This window comes from Salvelinus sp. IW2-2015, linkage group LG19, assembly GCF_002910315.2.
Source record: "Salvelinus sp. IW2-2015 linkage group LG19, ASM291031v2, whole genome shotgun sequence".
Classification (NCBI taxonomy): Eukaryota; Metazoa; Chordata; class Actinopteri; order Salmoniformes; family Salmonidae; genus Salvelinus; species Salvelinus sp. IW2-2015.
Genome location: NC_036859.1, coordinates 29,818,534 through 29,839,842, shown reverse-complemented (window position 1 = coordinate 29,839,842; position 21,309 = coordinate 29,818,534). Strand labels below are relative to the sequence as shown.

Here is a 21,309-nt window from a genome sequence, read left to right as displayed (position 1 = left end):
CTCTTCGATAGCCTCTTTTTGGCAAGGATGTACAAGCCTATACTACTGTGGAAGAGTTTCGATACTGCATAGTGTTAGGGCAAAAATCAAAATGTGCACCCCTTGAGGTCCCGAGGACCGAGTTTGTAAAACGCTGGCTTAAGGGCTTCCGTAGAATAGAGGTGGATATAGGCTTATTACTTAACTAGGCCTAGGCTAAAACACTTGGCCAATAATATATGTGTATTCTACAAAGACGTATTGAGAGACATTTAATATTCAGAAACCTTGATAAGTTCAAACTGCGGAGAAAACCTCATCGGCTAAAGTTAAACAGAACACCTGGAGACACCTGAGCCACTTCCACTGATAATTCCTTCCTCTGTGTTAGCGACTTGTAAAGTTGACTGTCACGACCGAAATAATATCACGTGCTTTTAGATCACTGGTCACAAGCGTCCTACTGGTGAAGCAGACTGAGAGCGCTGTTGCTACAAAAAGAGAAAAACAAACAGCCTATTTCCCAACTAATTTCATTCAAGTCAATAAAATGATTGCAGAATGAGACACTGCCACACAAAACAAATAAGAATAACATAAAAGGCCGAAGTGTTGAATAACTTTTGAGAATCGTTTTTACCACATTGGTAGTAGACCTACTATGAATGAGCTTTTTCGACAAACTTTGCAATTTGATTCCTTCATGTTATGACAAGGTAGGCTTTGTGGTGGGAAAAGGTAGACTAGTGGGTTGCACAGAAATTGTGTAAATTCCCAAATATAAGGCCCYAATTGTGCATATAGTAAGTGCAAGTTAAGGCAACTGGCAATTAATAATAAACAGATGTCATTTTCACCTTTGACACAATAGGCTATTTATTGTGAAACGCACAATAATCATTATACAGTCTTTATTTACAGTGCCTTGGAAAAGAATTCACACCCCAGAAAGAAATCACACCCCTTTTCCACATTTTGTTGTGTTACAGCCTTAATTTAAAATGGGTTAAATTGAGATTTGGTGTCACTGGCCTACACACAATACACCATAATGTGAAAGTGGAATTATGTTTGTAGACATTTTTACAAATTCACAAAAAATGTAAAGCTGAAATGTCTTGAGTCAATAAGTATTCAATCCCTTTGTTATGGCAAGCCTACATAAGTTCAGGAGTAAAAATGTGCTTAACAAGTCACATAATAAGTCGCATGGACTCACTCTGTGTGCAATAGCATTTAACATTATTTTTGAATTATTTTTGAATGACTACCTCATCTCTGTACCCCCACACAATTATCTGTTAGGTCCCTCAGTCGAGCAATGCATTTCAAACACAAATTCAACCACAAATTTCAGGTAGGTTTTCAAATGCCTTGCAAAGAAGGGCACCTAATGGTAGATGGGTAAAAAAAAAAAAGCAGACATTGAACATCCCTTTGAGCATGTTGAAGTTATTAATTACACTTTGGATGGTGTGTCAATACACCCAGTCACTACAAATATACAGGCGTCCTTTCTTACTCAGATGCCGGAGAGGAAGGAAACCGCTCAGGGATTTCACCATGAGACCAAGGGTGACTTTAAAACAGTTACAGAGTTTAATGGCTGTGTTAGGAGAAAACTGAGGATGGATACACAACATTGTAGTTACTCCACAATACTGACCTAATTGAGAGTGAAAAGAAGGAAGCCTTTACAGAATAAACATATTCCAAAACATGCATCCTTTTTGCATTAAGGCACTAATGTAAAACTGCCCAAAAAATGTTGCAAAGAAATTAACTTTATGTCCTGAATACAAAGTGTTATGTTTGGGAAAAATCCAATACAACACATCACTGAGTACCACTCTTCATATTTTCAAGCATGGTGGTGGCTGCATCATGTTATGGGTATGCTTGTCATAGGCAAGGACTAGGGAGTAAAAAAAAAAAAAAAAAAAATGGAATAGAGCTAAGCACAGGCAAAATCCTAGAGGAAAACCTGGTTCAGTCTGCTTTCCAACAGACACTGGGAGACAAATTCCCCTTTCAGCAGGACAATAACATAAACCACAAGGCCAACAATACACTTACCAAGTTGCTTACCAAGGCAACAGTGAATGTTCCTGGGTGGCCTAGTTACAGTTTTGACTAAAATCTACTTGAAAATTATTGGCAAAACTTGAAAATGTCTAGCAACCAACTTGACAGAGCTTGAATATTTTTTTCAAGAATAATGTGCAAATATTGTACAATGCAGGTGTGCAAAGCTCTTAGAGACTTACTCAGAAAGATTCACAGCTGTAATCAATGCCAAAGGTGATTCTAACATATATTGACTCAGGGTTGTGAATACTTACGTAAATAAGATATTTCTGGATATCAATTTCAATAAATTAGCAACATTTTCTAAAAACATGATTTCACTTTGTCATTATGGGGTATTGTGTGTAGATGGGTGAGAAAATAAAATCAATATAAACCATTTGGAATTTAGGCTGCAGCAACAACATGTGGAATAAGTCAAGAGGTATGAATACTTTCTGAAGGCACTGTAGATCATCTCACTTGCATCTTCAGTGCAACATTCTCTTTATACTTAGTTTTATCTGTTTTGATTCACAAACATTTGCCTGAATCTGCAAAGATTAGGCCTAATAATAGAAAAGGAGATGTATTATGTCCTTCCTTTTGTTCTCCCTGAGTTAAAAATATCTCTTTAGGTCTATTTCCATTCTCAAGTTTTCATCATGACATCATCATGGCGCAGTATCCAGTGTGTTTTTTCATTGAAATGGATAATGGAATATTCCATTGCTCAGCGATGGTTCCGACGGTGCGGCAGGACACGGATAGAGGCAGTGCTGTCACGGGTCATGAGGCGTGTCACCAGATCCAGGGTCAGTCCAGCCACTGTCTCCCCGTTCACCTCCAGAATCTCATCCCCAACACCCAGGAGCCCAGAGTACAGGCCCTCCTCAGTACCATCCCCTACCTGCTCCACGTACACACCTGAGACAAGAGAGAGGGGTGGGGGAAGGACCGAGAGGGCGATAGAAAGAGAGAGAGATGGGGAGGGAGGGAGGGAGGGCACAATAGGTAATGGTGCAAACACTAAGAATATGTCAATTTAAAATCATTAAATAGTATGTCATTACACACTCGGGTAAAATGCCCTCTAAAACACCCACCTAAAATCCCTGCCATTAGGTTTTTATTGAATATACAGTGCATTCGGAAAGTATTCAGACCCCTTGACTTTTTCCACACTTTGTTATGTTACAGCCTTATACTAAAATGGATCAAATCGTTTTTCCCCCTCATCAATCTACACACATTACCCCATAATGACAAAGCAAAAACAGGTTTTTAGACATTTTTGTTAATTAATATACAGTACCAGTCAAAAGGTTGGACACACCTACTCATTCACAAGTTTTTCTTTATTTGTACTATTTTCTACATTGTAGAATAATACATTAAAACTCTGAAATAACACATATGGAATCAATCATGTAGTAACCTAAAAAGTGTTAAACAAATCAAAATATATTTTATATTTGAGATTCTTCAAAGTAGCCAACCTTTGCCTTGATGACTGCTTTGCACACGCTTGGCATTCTCTCAACCAGCTTCATGAGGTAGTCACCTGGAACTGTCTCTCATGAGGACCGCCACAGGAAAAGAAGACCCAGAGTTACCTCTGCTGCAGAGGATAAGTTCATTAGAGTTACCAGCCTCAGAAATTGCAGCTCAAATAAATGCTTCACAGAGTTCAAGTAACAGACACATCTCAACATCAACTGTTCAGAGCAGACTGCGTGAATCAGGCATTCAAGGTCGAAATGCTGCAAAGAAACCATTACTAAAGGACACCAATATGAAGAAGAGACTTTCTTGGGCAAAGAAACATGAGCAATGGACATTAGAAATCTGTCCTTTGGTCTGATGAGTCCAAATTTGAGATTTTTGGTTCCAACCGCCGTGTCTTTGTGAGACGCAAAGTAGGTGAATGGATGATCTCCGTATGTGTGGTTCCCACCATGAAGCATGGAGGAGGAGGTGTAATGGTGTGGGGGTGCTTTGCTGGTGACACTGTCTGTGATTTATTTAGAATTCAAGGCACACTTAACCAGCATGGCTACCACAGCATTCCTCAGCAATACGCCAACCTCAGGTTGGATGGAGAGCATCGCGGCACAGCTATTTTCAGGTCTCTCCAGAGATGTTCAATCGGATTAAAGTCCGGGCTCGGGCATTCAGACGCTTGTCCTGAAGCCACTTCTGTGTTGTCTTGGCTGTGTGCTAGGATCGTTGTCCTTTTGGAAGGTGAACAGTCGCCCCAGTCTGAGGTCCTGAGCGCTCTGGTGCAGGTTTTCATCAAGGATCTCTCAGTACTTTGCTCCGTTCATCTTTCCCTCAATCCTGACTAGTCTCCCAGTCCCTGCCACTGAAAAACATCCCCACAGCATGATGCTGCCCCCACCATGGTTCACCGTAGGGATGGTGCCAGGTTCTCCAGATGTGACGCTTGGCATTCAGGCCAAAGAGTTCAATCTTGGTTTCATCAGACCAGAGAATCTTGTTTCTCATAGTCTGAGAGTCCTTTAGGTGCCTTTTGGCAAACTGCAAGTGGGCTGTCATGTGCCGTTTACTGAGGAGTGGCTTCTGTCTGGCCACTCTACCATAAAGGCCTGATTGGTAGAGTGCTGCAGAGATGGTTGTCCTTCTGGAAGGTTCTCCCATCTCCACAGAGTAACTCTGGAGCTCTGTCAGAGTGACCATCGGATTCTTGGTCACCTCTCTGACAAAGGCCCTTCTCCCCCGATTGCTCAGTTTGGCCGGGCTGCCAGCTCTAGGAAGAGTCTTGGTGGTTCCAAACTTCTTCCATTTAAAAATTATGGAGGCCACTGTGTTCTTGGGGACCTTCAATGCTGCAGACCTTTTTTGGTACACTTCCCCAGATCTGTACCTCGACAGAATCCTGTCTTGGAGCTCTACGGACAATTCCTTGGTTTTTGCTCTGACATGCACTGTCAACTGTGGGACCTTATATAGACAGGTGTGTGCCTTTCCAAATCATGTCCAATCAATTGAATTAACCACAGGTGAACTCCAATCAAGTTGTAGAAACATCTCAAGGATGATCAATGGAAAGAGGATGCACCTGAGCTCAATTTCAAGTCTCATAGCAAAGGGTCTGAATACTTATGTAAATAAGGTATTTCTGTTATATATTATTTAACACATTTACAAAAATGGGGTATTGTGTGTAGATTGATAAGGAACACTGTAGTATGTATGTAATTCATTTTAGAATAAGGCTGTAATGTAACAAAATGTCGAAAAATTGAAGGAGTCTGAATACTTTCCGAATGCACTGTACACCCTCACATCCACAACACTAAAATGTAGGCTACATCTAATGGAACCCAGTTATACAGTAATAGTGCTTTAATATACCTGTGACCGGTCGACCTTTGCCTCGAGAGATGACGAACCCAAAAGGGCCGTTAGGGGGTCTGGTGAGCTCCAACCAGAGGGTCCCATCAGGGAAGGCCTGGACGACCCTACCCATTGGACCTATGGGACGCACCACCCGAGGGGCTAACATATCTTCCACGCTCAGGGCTCTCTGGATCATCCTGTAGAGATAGTATATAGAGACATTTCAGTGAAATGTAGTGGGGGTAATTTACCTTAATGAGAAATTAGTGGCAGTTTGTCAGTTTCCTATTGGAAATGGGATCTTACAATAATCTAGCGATATTGTTTTTATATACGTAAGGCATTTTGCCAAGTCAAACATTGCTTAGTGTAAATACGGTCTAGATGACATCACTTCAAGAGCTTTTGGAAAGATGCCTGGATTTGTAGTGTTGTGTCAATAAGGATTACATTATTCACGGTCCTAGTATTTATGTTCCTTATGGTGTCCTGAAATTTGTTGATTGGAATGACATTTCTGTTCCATGACACTTTKTTTTTTACCGCTTGAACAATCGGAAAATACAGAGTACTTTTGACAGTGCTGGTTGATTTAGAGCCTAGACACAATGAGAAATCTATTTTTTCCCTTCTCTCTCTGCGCGCACCGACGCACAAACGCACACGCACACACAAACGCACACACAAATGCACACGCACACACACACACAGTACCTGGGTGCCAGGCTGTTAGGCACGGACACCTCTCCCAGAATGGTAGAACGCTCCACTCTCCTCTCCAGACTCTGCACAGAGGAGGCTTTCCGAAGCTGGGCCAGTGGGGACACCTGGTGACAGAGAAGGACATTTGTATTTATTAGGGACATTGCAACAGGTGTCATCATCCGTGCAGTTGATGTTGTCTCCTGAGTCCTGACATTCACAGACAGAGGCGATGTCTGAATACCTAACTTTCCTTCTAAACAGTAAGCATTTTGTGGGTTTCAAAAATAGAAAATTCAATATGCTTTAAATGCCAGGATGTCATACTCATTTTGGATTTTCATGTAGTAAAATTTGCTGCACATTGTTGAGAGAAGAGAATCGTCTTTCGAGACCCACGTGTGTCTGACAACAGCTGATAATCAGAGAAGGTGAGGCGCTGTACCAAAATGAACGACTGGCGGGAATTACATTTACATTTACATTTAAGTCATTTAGCAGACGCTCTTATCCAGAGCGACTTACAAATTGGAATCAATGCAATTGTGCAATAAAGGATGCATTCCCAGTAAAATGAGCCTAGTACGCTGATATTCATTGCTTACTGCATTCGTTTTTACTAAACAGTATACGTTCTAATTTGTATGTAGTTAGATTAGTAGAAATTATGCAGTAGTAGTAGGCAAGACAGATTTCAGGCACAGCCAGAGTCTCTTGTATTTTGAATGTCAGCCATGAAAATTGCATCTCAATACGAAAATGTTATAGAATGGTGTAAAAGTAAAGTGGCATATGCATTTCTGTTCTTTGACAAATAAGTTAGTGAAAACATTTTACAGAACTGAATTGAACTGAATATAAATAAATGTAACTGAACTGAATTGAACTAGATTGAATAGAACTCAACTGAGCTGAGTAGCTGGTGCTTACTGTGTGCAGGGCCTGTAGTGAGGGGGTCCTCTGCAGGCGGGTGTTGGTGTGAGGGCTGTGGGTGGGGCTGGGTGAGGCGGAGCTGGCCCGCGGCGCTGAGATGCTGAGCTGTTCCATGCTGCTGGAGCGCCCTCCCTTCACCAGCCTGCCCACACTGTGCAGCCCGATGGAGGAGAAGAACCGTCGCAGAGATAGCTTGGGTCTGCCGTCCCGCTCTGCCATAGACCTCCTGTACAAGTCACCAACACATACAGACAGAGCAAAACATGTCAGTTGTATGCAAAAAAGCAGGCTGTAAGCGTGAACAGTGGTTTATGTTCGATTGAATCTGTCACCTAGGGATTACAACGCATAGTTCAATTCCTGCAAGATATATTACAGAGAAACTGTATGGTGCCAAATGTACTAATGCAATCAACTAATGCAAACCCGTCAGAGAGTTCTTGAAGCTCCCTCTGACAGAACAAACTGTGGAGCTTGAAGTTATGCTTCAGTACCAGGAGGAGGCAGTGTTGCCTCCCTGTCAGATTAAGAATAACACACCATTTAAAGGAACCAGAGCCACATTAAACATATATATGGGTCTGACTTGAATTTGGTGTCAGTGGTGGGATCCATACTGACCGAGCCCCCTCTTGGCCATCCTCCCACTGAGCCTCTGCCTTCAGGTGCTCCGCTCTCAGTAACTCTGCCCTCAGGTCCTCTGCTCGGGACACGCCCAAGCAGCGCAGCGCAGGGCGGCACTCTGGAAGAGCCACCAGCAGATCTCGACTCATGTCTCCGCTCAGCGCCAGACCTGGAAGACATTTTATGTGTGTAACTGAAAGAAGCATTCAGTGAGCACATCACATCAAGTCTACAGTTCCTTCCAACACAATACATTCTATCTACTCACCAGCTCCATCTGCAGCAGTTTCCCAGAGTTCCGCAGGGGGGAGGTCAGGGGTGATCCTTGCAGGGGAGTACCTGAGGGACGACGGTCGGATGCAGGGGACTAAGGCGGCGCTAGGGGGAGACCCTGGTGGGGCAGAGATAGGACCATCCCCATGATGCTCTGTGGTGATGAGGTCATGCTGTGGGCTTCCCCCTGCCCCCTCATCCAGGTTGATGAGGTGATACTGAACCGAGGGCAGGAGCTTTACCACACGCTGCCCACTTACCCTGCTCTTGCAGCCTGACTTCAGAGCTGACTTAATGGGCAGTGGCGGGGTGGGGGCGTCACTATTCTTGGGACTGCTGTTTCCGGAGGCTCCCACCAGAGGGCGGTCCAGAGCTACAGGACTGCCTAGAGCAAAGGTGACGGCTCGCCTGCACACGTTGACCCTGTTTCTGGGATTTGAGTTTCGACGGTGGGCCCACGAGGCACCATAGGGGCCATGTCCCGAGCCGACCCGTTTCAGCCGGCTCTCTCCCTTCCTGCTGCGCCTCCTCAACTTCCCGAAACCGGAGGACTTCTCCCCCACTCCACCCCCGGCCCCGCCCTCTGTATCCTCTCCCAGAATCAGGACCTCACCGAAGGTGACCCCTGCCGCTTTGGGGTGGATGCTGCTGGGCTGATCTGGTTGGGGGATCCCGTCTGATTGGGCTGGGGGGCCCCAGCGAGAGACCTTCCTGCTTTGATTCTCCTCCGCGTTGCCGGACTGGGGAAGAGCAGTCTCTGGTTCGGGTACTGGAGGATCCCTAAGAATGGATCCACAAGCCTCACATTTCCTCAACACCACCACTACCTCCGTTACCTGGGTAGAAGCAGCGTTCGTGAAACCAACGTCCTCCAGTCTTGGAGTAAGGCCTGTAATGCTTATGCTAGACTCCGCCTTCTTTTCCAGAGTGCCCTTGGATTTCTGTCCCGTGGCCCGCCCACGCTCCCTCACCCGATCCAGGTAGCGAGACTCTGCCTCCTTCTCTGATTCATCCTCAAACCGCACCCTCGTGGGTGAGTTACCATACCGACGATTATGCCCCCCAGGGGAGAGGTCTCTGCTTTGTGGGACCAGGAGCGGACCTGATGAGGGAGGGGCTGTCAGCTCTTCCTTGGGTTTAACAGCCACAGCCTTTTGGACCAGTGCTGAATCAATCCCAGACGGCTGCCTCCTGCTGGATAAAACAGGGAAACACACTAAACACTGTATGTAATAATAATAATAATAACTTCATATTCTTACTCACAGCCCGTACATATTTTCATAGTCACAAATACAAGTACTTCTGCTGACACAAATGCATGAAAGCACATGAGTAATCTGTGTATGTGTGTGTTTGAGTGTGTGTGTGTTTAAGTGTGTGTGTTTGAGTGTGTGTTCTCTCATGAGTGCCAGTATTCCTAATACCATTTGCTGTGAATGTATCCCACTGATATAAGAGGGGATTTCAGGAACAAAATACCCATTACAGAAACTGAAACATCATGGTGTGTGTCATCAACATGGTTACATAAGTCATACTATATAACACTCCCTGCATCTTTGTGGAACATCCAATCAGAAATCAGAGTTATGATTCTGAAACGATCAGTCATTGGATGTTACATAATGTCAGATTTTTCAATCACACAGAAAGAAAAAGACAGAGAGAGAAATTAAGAACTGAAAGGAGAGAGAGAGATGTGGGAAGGGGTAGACACACTTATATAGAACGGAATATAAAGACAGACAGACAGACAGAGAGACAGACAGACAGACAGACAGACAGACAGACAGACAGACAGACAGACAGACAGACAGACAGACAGACAGACAGACAGATGATCAGGTAGTCAGACTAATAGGGGGGATAGAGATCAACAGAGTTGCAGATACAGCTGACTTACGGGTTGTATCTCTGTGCAGAATGGGAGCGGCGGGTTTGAGGGCGTTCCCCTTTGGCGTGATTGAAGCGGGCTTTTAACCGAGCCCTCTCCAGCAGGAGCATGGCCTGCTCATGTCTGGGGCTCAGAGGAAGTTCCTCAGGGTTGAAGTGTAAGCTGTAGACAGACAGACAGACAGATGATCAGGTAGTCAGACTAATAGGGGGGATAGAGATCAACAGAGTTGCAGATACAGCTGACTTACGGGTTGTATCTCTGTGCAGAATGGGAGCGGCGGGTTTGAGGGCGTTCCCCTTTGGCGTGATTGAAGCGGGCTTTTAACCGAGCCCTCTCCAGCAGGAGCATGGCCTGCTCATGTCTGGGGCTCAGAGGAAGTTCCTCAGGGTTGAAGTGTAAGCTGTCAATCACACAGAGATGGAGGKTGAATTGGAGAGGGAGACATAGAAATAGGGAAGGTGATAGAAATGTCGTACAAATTCTCGACAGGAGAGGGGGTAATCACCCTGCGGGATCGTTTGTTGGGAGAATTTGGGATCAGGGTGGTCTTTGAGCTAGCGATTGAAGTGGTTACATGTTTGTTTATTTATTGTAGATATGGAAAAATAGCACACCTTTTAACTTTGTAAGGTGCGTCTTCTGTGACAGCATGGACAGCACCGTTGGGGGCTATATCCATTTTAAAATACTCAATGTGTTATTATTATACTTCTATGAGTGTATTAGCACCACCTACTGTGGTGGAGTGTGTATTGTCTGAACAGGTATAAAGCTGCTGACCTAGATGGAATTCTGTGATTCTTTGTTAACCCATAGCAAGTACCACCCAGTTGAATACTTCAAAATGGTGAAAGCCCTCAATGGTGCTGCCCTTGCTGGGTGCTGCCCATGCTAAAGCATGGTCCAAGTGTGCCCTCTATCTACCTCTATGATATTGATCCTTCACCATTGAAGAAAGAAGTTGTTCTACCCTTTCCTAAATCCTTGCCGTACACAATTGGTGGTAGCAGTGGGATCCGAACCCAAACGATTGAAATGACTGGAGGGGGGAAAAAGATGGGGGGGGTGAGGTTGGTGGCAACCAGACAGTAGTACAATATTGCTGTACTATCCATGGCTTGCTGAATTAAACGTCTCTTAGCATATTTCTGATGTGATTAACGAGGTTCATAAAAAAAATTCAGGTCTACAGATAAGGTCAAAGTCCACATTTTGTGTAGCCCTGAAATCATTTGAAATGTATTTTGTCTTGAATCATTTGCCTGCACCACACATCTAGCCTCATAATTACCAGACCAATTACCTCTGCGCTATTTCCCTTGTAACGAACATTCATGTAAACTTGCGAGATCAGGTGGTTTGCAAAGCTACCACACATCTGGTGCCTTCAGTTGTACCGAGCTGATCCTGCACAGTTACATATCCAGAGAACATTATACGCCCTACGGATAGAGTTAAAGAGAATGGAGCTCTGAACGTCAGTCTTCTAAGCTAAGCCTTCTTATGTAATAGCCGATTGGACTGGGGCGTGGTGGCGAGTTTAGCCTCGGTATTGTACATCCCCTGTATTCCAGTTGATCCTATGTTCTATGCGCTTCAGTGGCCAAAATAGTATGATACGCCTGTGGATTATCCCTGTCACCAACACACTCATCCATTCCTGTATGTACGGAGAATGGAGGAAGATTTTGTGTACGCATCCAGCTTAGTTTTGTAATGCTCGTATTTATTATTTATAAAGAAGTTCACTTTATTGGTCAATTGCACACAAGGTCCAATTGAAATTTGACTTCCACTTTTAACCCAACCCCTCCAAAAGACACATATTTACAGTTGAAGTCGGAAGTTAACATACACTTAGTTTGGAGTCATTAAAACTTGTTTTCAACCACTCCACAAATTTCGTGTTAACAAACTATAGTTTTGGCAAGTCGGTTAGGACATCTACTTTGTGCATGACAGAACAAATATTTCCAACAATTGTTTACAGACAGATTATTTCACTTATAATTCACTGTATCACAATTCCAGTGGGTCAGAAGTTTACATACACTAAGTTGACTCTGGCTTTAAACAGCTTGGAAAATTCCAGAAAATGATATCATGGCTTTAGAAGCTTCTGATAGGCTAATTTACATAATTTGAGTCAATTGGAGGTGTACCTGTGGATGTATTTCAAGGTCTACCTTCAAACGCAGGGCCTCTTTGCTTGACATCTTGGGAAAATCAAAAGAAATCAGCCAAGACCTCAGAAAAAAATTGATGACCTCCACAAGTCTCAAATCAAATCAAAGTTTATTTGTCACGTGCACCGAATACAACAGGTGTAGATCTTACAGTGAAATGCTTACTTACAGGCTCTAACCAATAGTGCAAAAAGGTATTAGGTGAACAATAGGTAGGTAAAGAAATAAAAACAACAGTAAAAATACAGGCTATATACAGTAGCGAGGCTATAAAAGTAGCGAGGCTACATACAGACACCGGTTAGTCAGGCTGATTGAGGTAGTATGTACATGTAGATATGGTTAAGGTGACTATGCATATATGATGAACAGAGAGTAGCAGTAGCGTAAAAGAGGGGGTTGGCGGGTGGTGGGTGGGACACAATGCAGATAGCCCGGTTAGCCAATGTGCGGGAGCAGTGGTTGGTCGGCACAATTGAGGTAGTATATACATAAGTGGGGGGGGGGGGGCTCACAATGCAAATAGTCCGGGTAGCCGTTTGATGACCTGTTCAGGAGTCTTATGGCTTTGGGGTAAAAACAGTTGAGAAGCCTTTTTGTCCTAGACTTGGCACTCCGGTTCCGCTTGCCATGCGGTAGTAGAGAGAAACAGTCTATAACTGGGGTGGCTGGGGTCTTTGACAATTTTAGGGCCTTCCTCTGATACCGCCTGTGTAGAGGTCCTGGATGGCAGGCAGCTTAGCCCCAGTGATGTACTAGTCCGTACCGCACTACCCTTTGTAGTGCCTTGCGGTCAGAGGCCGAGCAATTGCCGTACCAGGCAGTGATGCAACCAGTCAGGATGCTCTCGATGTTGCAGCTGTAGAACCTTTTGAGGATCTCAGGACCCATGCAAATCTTTTTAGTTTCCTGAGGGGGAATAGGCTTTTGTCGTGCCCCTTTCACGACTGTATTGGTGTGTTTGGACCATTCTAGTTTGTTGTTGAATGTGGACACCAAGGAACTTGAAGCTCTCAACCTGCTCCACTACAGCCCGTCGATGAGAATGGGGCATGCTCGTCCTCCTTTTCCTGTAGTCCACAATAATCTCCTTAGTCTGGTTACGTTGAGGGATAGGTTGTTATTCTGGCACCACCCGCCAGGTCTCTGACCTCCTCCCTATAGGGCTGTCTCGTCGTTGTCGGTGATCAGGCCTACCACTGTTGTGTCGTCTGCAAACTTATGATTGTGTTGGAGTCGTGCCTGCCCATGCAGTCGTGGGTGAACAGGGATAGCAGGAGGGGACTGAGCACGCACCCCTGGGGAGCTCCAGTGTTGAGGATCAGCTTGGCAGATGTGTTGCTACTACCCTCACCGCTGGGGGCAGCCCGTCAGGAAGTCCAGGATCCAGTTGCAGAGGAGGTGTTAGTCCCAGGATCCTTAGCTTAGTGATGAGCTTTGAGGGTACTATGGTGTTAAACGCTGAGTTGTCGTAATGAACAGCATTCTCACATAAGTGTTCCTTTTGTCCAGGTGGGAAAGGAAGTGTGGAGTGCAATAGAGACTTGCTCATCTGTGGATTTTGGTGGGCCGTACAACTGCTGCATATCCTCCTGGGAGCAATTTCCAAACGCCTTGAATACCACGTTCAATCTGCTACCCAACAATAGTACGAAGATATAAACCACCATGGACACCACCAGCCATCACACGGGCTCAGGAGGAGAAGACATTTCTGTCTCCTTCACTGAGTGCAAATAATCCCCCACCAGAACCCCAACAGCAAAAAGGACTTGAGAAGATGCTGGGGGAAACAGGTACAAAAGTATCTATATCCACAGTAAAACGAGTCCTTAATCGAAGCATACACCTGAAAGCCGCTCAGCAAAGAAGAAGCCGACTACTTCAAAACCGCCAATAAAAGCCAAGACTAACGGTTTTACACCTGGCACATGGGAAAAAATTGTAGTTTTTGGGAGAAATGTCCTCTGGTCTGAATGAAAAACAATGGAACTGTTTGGCCATAAATGACATTCAGTATCTGTTTGGAGGAAAAAGGGGGAGGCTTGCAAAGCCGAAGAACACCATCCAACCATGAAGCACGGGGTGGCAGCATCATAAGAAATTGTGGGGTCCTTTGGCTGCAGGAGGGACTGCGTGACTTCACAAAGAATAGACTGGTGCATCATGAGGGAGGAAAATTCATGTGGATAATTGAAGAAACAATCTCAAGACATATCAGTCAGGAAGTTAAAGCTTGGTCGCAAAGTGGGTCTTTCCCAATGTAACAATGACCGCCAAGCATAATTTTCCAACAAGTTGTGGCAAAATGGCTTAAGGACAACAAAGTCAAGGTATTGGAGTGGCCATCACAAAGCACTGACCTCAATCCCATAGACAATTTGTGGGCAGAACTGAAAAAGCGACAGGGAACTTTTACTAGGATTAAATGTCAGGAATTGTGAAAAACTGAGTTTAAATGTATTTGGCTAAGGTGTATGTAAACTTCCGACTTCAACTGTACATATACAGGTTTTGGATAGGTGCGGGGGGCTGTCACACTGGACGCCCGGGGAGCTGTTGTTGTAGGGGGTTAAGTGCCTTGTTCAAGGGCACAATGGCAGGCAATGGCATCTAGCATTTGATTTGTTGCCAGCTCACTTCCTGACAGATTTTCCCAGTAAGGAGCTGGATTTGAAATGGCAACCCTCTGGTTGATGGCCCGCCTCTCTAACCACTAGGCTACCTATCCTCTACTTCCAGTTTCATGGGAGAGGTGTGATCTGATGTTATATGCTATATTAGCATCTTTACGTAGCTTATGTTTCAATCTACAAAACAAATTGGACAGGATAGTTGACTGCTTTACATACAAATAATATTTAGGGGGCAAAAACTATCCCTAAAAAAGGTGGTTCCTCACCTCACACACTTACCACTTTTCTATGTAGACAGACACTAGTGTGATATTCCTTACCCGGGAAGTTCAAGCAGCTCCTGATGTGGAATGGTTAAATCCCACTCATTGTTCCAGGAGGCAGATGCATCTGGAGACACTGAAAACAGAACTTTACCCATTAAAATAAAGCTTTCCAAACCTAGTTCCATGCAATGCAAATGGACCCTCACGCATCACTTGCTACAAATCCAAAGGAACAGTTTGACAAGCTGAGTATTACACAATGCTATTACATTGTTATACAAAACCAATTTCAATTCACATGGTTGAAGTTTGGGGTGGAGATGCTTCAAATACATTTTATGGCAGGATATGTTGCTCACAGTCAAGCTGTAATACAAATATAGCAGCAGAAGTGCATTGTTAAAGCATGTATGCAGGTACAAAACTGCCAAGGGCTTTACTCAACCATAATGGTTTCCATAAGCCCCACATCACATCAAACCCATGGACTGTCCCCAAGTTCATCTCTGATCCTCCTAATGCCTGTCAGATTCATGGGCCTTACATAAACGCCATAACGGCAGGAACAGAGAGGTATTAAAACATTATCATCTGATCATGCCCTGCACTCAGTGCACTGCACTGTAAAAAAAAAAGAATTACTGTGGATCAACCGAAAAATATACTTCAACTGGTTACAAGTAAATGAGTTAGGCTTTCTCAATTGAAAAATACTACATTTGTTGAAACCAAATATATGATTCAATGACAACTGTTTTATTTTATTATTACCTAACATATATTTCAAGTTGCAACCTATTTATTTCAACACTTAACTTACTTTTCCCCTTTGGTTAAACCTAATAAATAACAAATACAAACTAATATTTAATGTAAATACAACCCATGTTTTCACCTTGTTCCAAGTTCACTTTTTAATTTGGAATTACCCAAAGGTATTCAATTGGGTTACAACCATCAAACAGGCAAAGAGTTAATACTGGACTAAGATCGAATCCTATTACACCAGGTCTGCCGCTCTTCAGATGTGGCAGGGCTTTTAAAACTATCACGTATTACAAAGGGAAACCCAGCCGAGATCTGACCATTGAAACCATTAATGTGAGCAAGACAAAGGAGCTGATCGTGGACTACAGGAAAAGGCGGGCCGAACAGGCCCCCATTTAAGATGGACGGCGCTGTAGTGGAGCGAGTCGAGAGTTTCAAGTGCCTTGGTGTCCACATCACCAGCGAACTATCATGGTCCAAACATACCAAGACAGTCGTGAAGAGGGCACGACAAAACCTTTTCCCCCTCAGGAGACTGAAAAGATTTGACATGGGCCCCCAGATCCTCAAAAGGATCTACAGCTGCACTATCAAGTGCATCCTGAACGATATCATCACCACCTGCTATGGCAACTGCTCGGCATCTGACCGTAAGGCGCTACAGAGGGTAGTGCGAAYGGCCCAGTATCTCACTGGGGTCGAACTCCCTGCCATCCAGGACCTCTATACCAGGCTGTGTCAGAGGATGAATTGTCAAAAAATTATCAAAGACTCCAGCCACCCAAGTCATAGACTGTTCTCTCTGCTACCGCACAGCAAACGGTACCCTTTTTGCACTAACTCTTTTTGACTCTACGCACACACACTGGACTCACACACACACACACACGCACATACTTACAACGACACTCCAACACATACACACACACTGCTGCTACTGTCCATTATCTATCCTGTTGTCTAGTCACTTTACCCCTACCTATATGTACATATCTACCTCAATTTCCTCCTACCCCTGCACATCAACTCAGTCCTGGTACCCATGTACTGTATATAGCCAAGCTATCATTGCTCATTGTGTATTTATTCTTTGTGTTACTTTTAATTACGTTTTATTATATTTTTTATAGTATTCTACATTGTTGGGAAGGGCCCGTAAGCATTTCACTGTTAGTCTACAAGAAGAGAAGGTTACAATGTTAAGGTAGACAATGCTTGATTAAGGCTACTAAATATGGGCATCTTGTGAAAAGACTATGTTTGGAAACATTATTTAAAGTTATTGAACCAACTTAATTTCTTGATTTACAAGAAATTGATTTTGATTGCTTCAAATCAAGTTTTTATTGTCACATRCTTCGTAAACMMYRKKGTTTACGAAGYATGTGACAATAAAAACTTGATTTGAAGCAATCAAAATCAATTTCTTGTAAATCAAGAAATTAAGTTGGTTCAATAACTTTAAATAATGTTTCCAAACATAGTCTTTTCACAAGATGCCCATATTTAGTAGCCTTAATCAAGCATTGTCTACCTTAACATTGTAACCTTATCTGGCTCTTTAGTATCAGATACTGATAAATGCAAGTATCACTACAAATGTAGGTGAATACACATTTTTGGTTGAATAACAAATACTATAGACCACATTAACTGGAATGACATTCACTCTCACGGGTGGGCAAAAAGAACAAACTGAAAGCCTCACCCCCAATATGTCATGCCTCCAACTCTTCTGATAGGCTGCTGCTGCTACATTGCTCCCCACCACTATTCAATGTGAAAGCGCATGAGGTGTTGAAAGCAATTTAGAAGCTTTTATTCAATTCAAAAAATCACATTGAGCTGTCAAATTTGTTATTTGATTTCAGTCAAATTGAATAGAATAGGTTGAACTAGCCAAAGCGTAACACACACAGCGCTAAAAATAGCTACACAACACCAGCACATCTGTTCCTCTAAGTGCTCCTGATGGTGGGAGGTGCTGACAGAAATAGAATGCATAGCTCTGTATCTGTATCTCATGGTCAATTTACAGTAATTCATCTGACACATGATCACAGTTGTAAGCACACATTGATATGCTTTATAATTCCTGAATTTAACAATCAATTACGCCTGGTTTGCTTACAAAACAATTGTTATCTAATTTAAAAGGAGGTGCATGTAAAACGTGCAACTAAGCCCTCCTCCCCAACCCTATCATGATTGAGCAAATTATTTGTGTTCCAAAGTGGTATTTGTTTACCTCCCATTCTCTTGATGGACACTTTGTCCCACAGCACATGATCTACCATGTTCTTAAACCATGAGAGGCCCAGAATGGGATACTTTGGCTGCATTTACACAGGCAGCACAATTCTGATTTTTTTTCTCACTAATTGGTCTTTTGACCAACAAGATCAGATCTGAAAAACATTCTGATGTGAAAAGATCTGATATGATTTGTTTAAAGACCAATTAGTGGAAAAAAATATTGGTCTGCCTTTGTAAATGCAGCCATGGTAAATATGATTCTTTTTTTTATTGAATTTACCTCTCGAAGACTTGTTTAACAACAAGGTGTACCAAGATGTATTATCTAAACTGGAACTTCATACCATCTCTCTTGTCTATCTGGTCAACACAGAGGTACGGGATGTCCACGCCGCCTTTCTCCTCGACTCTCTTGGTGTTCCTTCGTCTGTTCACTGACCGCCCTCTGGCTCTCTGGTTGGCCTCCACTGTATCCCCCAGCGAAAGCGTCCCTTCCTGCGAGTACACACTTTCCCAGCTCTCCGCCCTCCACAGCCCCCCCACGGGATCCATAGGCTCCTTCGCTTCTTTCTTATCACACCTCTCCAGGTAGCAGTCCAGGCTGTCCGAACGCAGCATGTTCCAACACCCTTCACTCTCGTCCCTCTCCTCATCTACAGAATCCACAGAAGCCAGTCTTGACTTACTCTGGGGCCCTGAGAGGGTGGCATTTGCAGGGGGTTCGTCCTTCAGACGTACAAATGACGAGAGTATGGGCATTGTAGTCTGAGTGCCCACAGTAGACTGAGTGCTCACCCTATTCAGAATCAGAGTCTCTGGGCGTGCTACCCTCCAGAATCCTTTAGGAGGTGCCCAGTGTCTGTGAGAGGAGGAAGAAGAGGTGGAGGAGGATGCGGGAGCGGGCTTTGAAGAAGGAGGGTGGTCCTCCTTGGTTGCGCCGGTGCTGTCTGACTGGATGTTCTCCAAGCTCTCCAAGCTGGCCCCCTCCCCCAAACCGCGAGACTGCCCCGGCACACTCCCAGCTGGGCCTCCCCTCTCCCCCTTCTCTGCTCCCTTCCCTATGGCACCCCAGCTCTCCTTCTCCCTCTGTGGTTCAGTCGGGTCGGTGTGGAGCTGTACCCTGGCCACCACCTCTTCCTCTACCTCGTCTTCACTACTGCTGGACCTCCTCCTCTGGTCAAAGTGCCGGAAGGGCACAGGCGGTGGCACCTCCCCCCTGCTGCGGCCCTTCTGCTTGGGCAGGGCCTGGAATGAGACAGGTCCCTCTACCTGGAGCTCTGAGGCCATATTGTCCTCCCTCACCCTCTCCCTCTTTCTCTCTTTCCCTCCGGTTCTCTGGGAGAGATTATTCACCTTGGACTGCAGGGAATAGACGGCAGAGCCTGAAGGAGGGAGGGGGGGAGGGGAAAGCGAGGGAGAAAGTGTGCTGGGCTTGGGGACAAGACTCAGGATGAGGCCCCGGTCATCAGAGGCTCTTGACCGAAGCGGAGAGCTGGCAGGAGCCAATGTTTGTGTGATATGGACCTCTTCCTCCTCCATTGGCTGGCAAGGCAAAGAGGAAAAGTCTGATTGGAACCTAATGTGGAAAAGGGATCATTGTTTGTTGCCTCTGGTAAAATAGTCTCACTAGGCCTAGGATGCCTAAAGTAGTGGATTCAATTCACTTTGTACTCTTTATCCAATGATTACTGCGTAGGATAATCCTTTGGAATGGAAATAGGCCACCAGTGCATGAGAAGCCTGTGTGTGGCTGGCATCTACTGACAATATAAAAGTGTTGTTGTCATCAAAGACATTTGATGAAGAGGTTATAGAAAATAAAATAGGGATTTGGCTACATGTAATTTTATTCTAATAGGCCTACTGAAATCGTTTTCTTTATAATCAGTTGCAGAATGATTAGGCACTGGATTTGTCCAGTTCTGTTACGTGTTAATAAAACTAAGTAAAAGGACAAGAATTATCTATTACTAAGCACCCAACTGTAGGCTATCATCACACATGGATGAATGACCTATTTGACTTTGAAAGAATTCCCCTGACATTTCAATTGAACCAAACAGGATAATAACACACTATCACAAAATGATTTAAAAGTGACAAAAAATACATGGTATTAATGACAGGACAAAAACACATCATGACAAGGTCAATCATTTACCTGGAAAGATCTTGGTGATATCTTATTTAGATGCAATTCACCACAGTTGAAGAAACTCACGTTCCGTGCCGACTTAAATTGGCCAGGCACAACGACCCACAGCTAAACCTGCGCTCTGTGGCACAAGCTTGAGCGTAATGGACTAAACTCCAGTATCAGAAACGTCCTTCACCATAGAGTGGAGTTTAGTCGGCTAGCTTGAGCGCATCCTCTGACCCGACTGACTAGCTGTCGGAAACATTTGTCATAAAAAGTAATGTAACTTTCTCCTGTGTTGTTGTTCTCCGTTTTATTCTGCACTGTTATGGTTTGACCGCAGCCAGCCCAGCTTCAGACGGAGTGAGTCCACGAGCGGACGGTGACCTGCTCCCAGTGAGCGAACAGGCGGTCTCTCAATATTCATGATTGGTCCGTTAATCCCTTCAGAAATCAGACGGATTAGACAAAAATGGAAATACAAAATGCGTGTTTTCATTTCACCCTGGCTGACTGAAGCTATCCGTTGCGTAAGTGGATGCAATAGCAGGCTACCCACCGCACACACACGGCTGAGTCTGTGCGCTCAGTCACATAAACAATCTGCGCAGGAGCATCTTTGGTGGAACCTCGCCCAACATGATATTATCATCACATTTTTTTGTGGGCTACCCAAAGCTTGCGAACAAAATTTAATGTTGTAATTAAAGGCAAAATGCCTAATTTCAAGCTTGAGTCTGTCACTGTTTGGCTGAGGGGAGAAGCTGGGGAGATGTAGCCTACCAGCTACCACCCTAAAATGAACGGAGCTTTGGATGAAAGAACTGACATGTCCCTGAGATTGTTTAAAAATGTTTTGGTGATGGAGATATGGGGCAACGTGCCATATCCAATAATGTCACAACTGGATGTGACAATGCTGCTCTACCTTTTTACTGTGCACTGGAATTCTCTCACCAACAGGGGGTGGACTCGCTCCTCGTTCAACTCCAAAGTTAGCTAACCGTTGCAAAAACGTTGTGCAACGGAAACCTTTTACCGTGTCCTCTAGGAACCAAACAGAAGCAAACAGAGCAAACGGTGAGGAACCTACCTGAATGTGTCCAATAGAAACTCTCGTTATAGTTGCAAAACGTATTGGAGAAAATGGTTTCCGTTTGCAACAGACAAAACGTTTTGCAACAGAATCAGAGTAATGCATACACCCCAGTTAACACCC

At 44.2% G+C, this 21,309-nt stretch overlaps 2 protein-coding genes across 2 annotated transcripts; both read right to left on the bottom strand.

The window, feature by feature from the left end:
- Positions 1–684: 684 nt before the first annotated feature.
- LOC111979064 (uncharacterized protein KIAA1614-like) lies at positions 685–9,948 on the bottom strand. The gene is made up of 8 exons (XM_024009354.3): positions 9,848–9,948; positions 9,369–9,390; positions 7,937–9,164; positions 7,666–7,837; positions 7,042–7,270; positions 6,124–6,236; positions 5,425–5,606; positions 685–2,973 (listed from the first exon to the last, which is right to left on the bottom strand). Exons 1-8 carry the CDS (start codon positions 9,946–9,948, stop codon positions 2,780–2,782), a joined length of 2,241 nt encoding a protein of 746 aa, XP_023865122.1. The 3' UTR covers positions 685–2,779.
- A 96-nt stretch (positions 9,949–10,044) lies between these two features.
- Positions 10,045–21,109, bottom strand: LOC111979063 (uncharacterized). The gene is made up of 4 exons (XM_024009352.2): positions 20,115–21,109; positions 18,298–19,495; positions 14,984–15,062; positions 10,045–10,241 (listed from the first exon to the last, which is right to left on the bottom strand). The coding sequence occupies exons 2-4, from the start codon at positions 19,490–19,492 to the stop codon at positions 10,085–10,087; spliced, it is 1,431 nt and encodes a 476-aa protein (XP_023865120.1). The 5' UTR covers positions 19,493–19,495; positions 20,115–21,109; the 3' UTR covers positions 10,045–10,084.
- Positions 21,110–21,309: the final 200 nt, after the last annotated feature.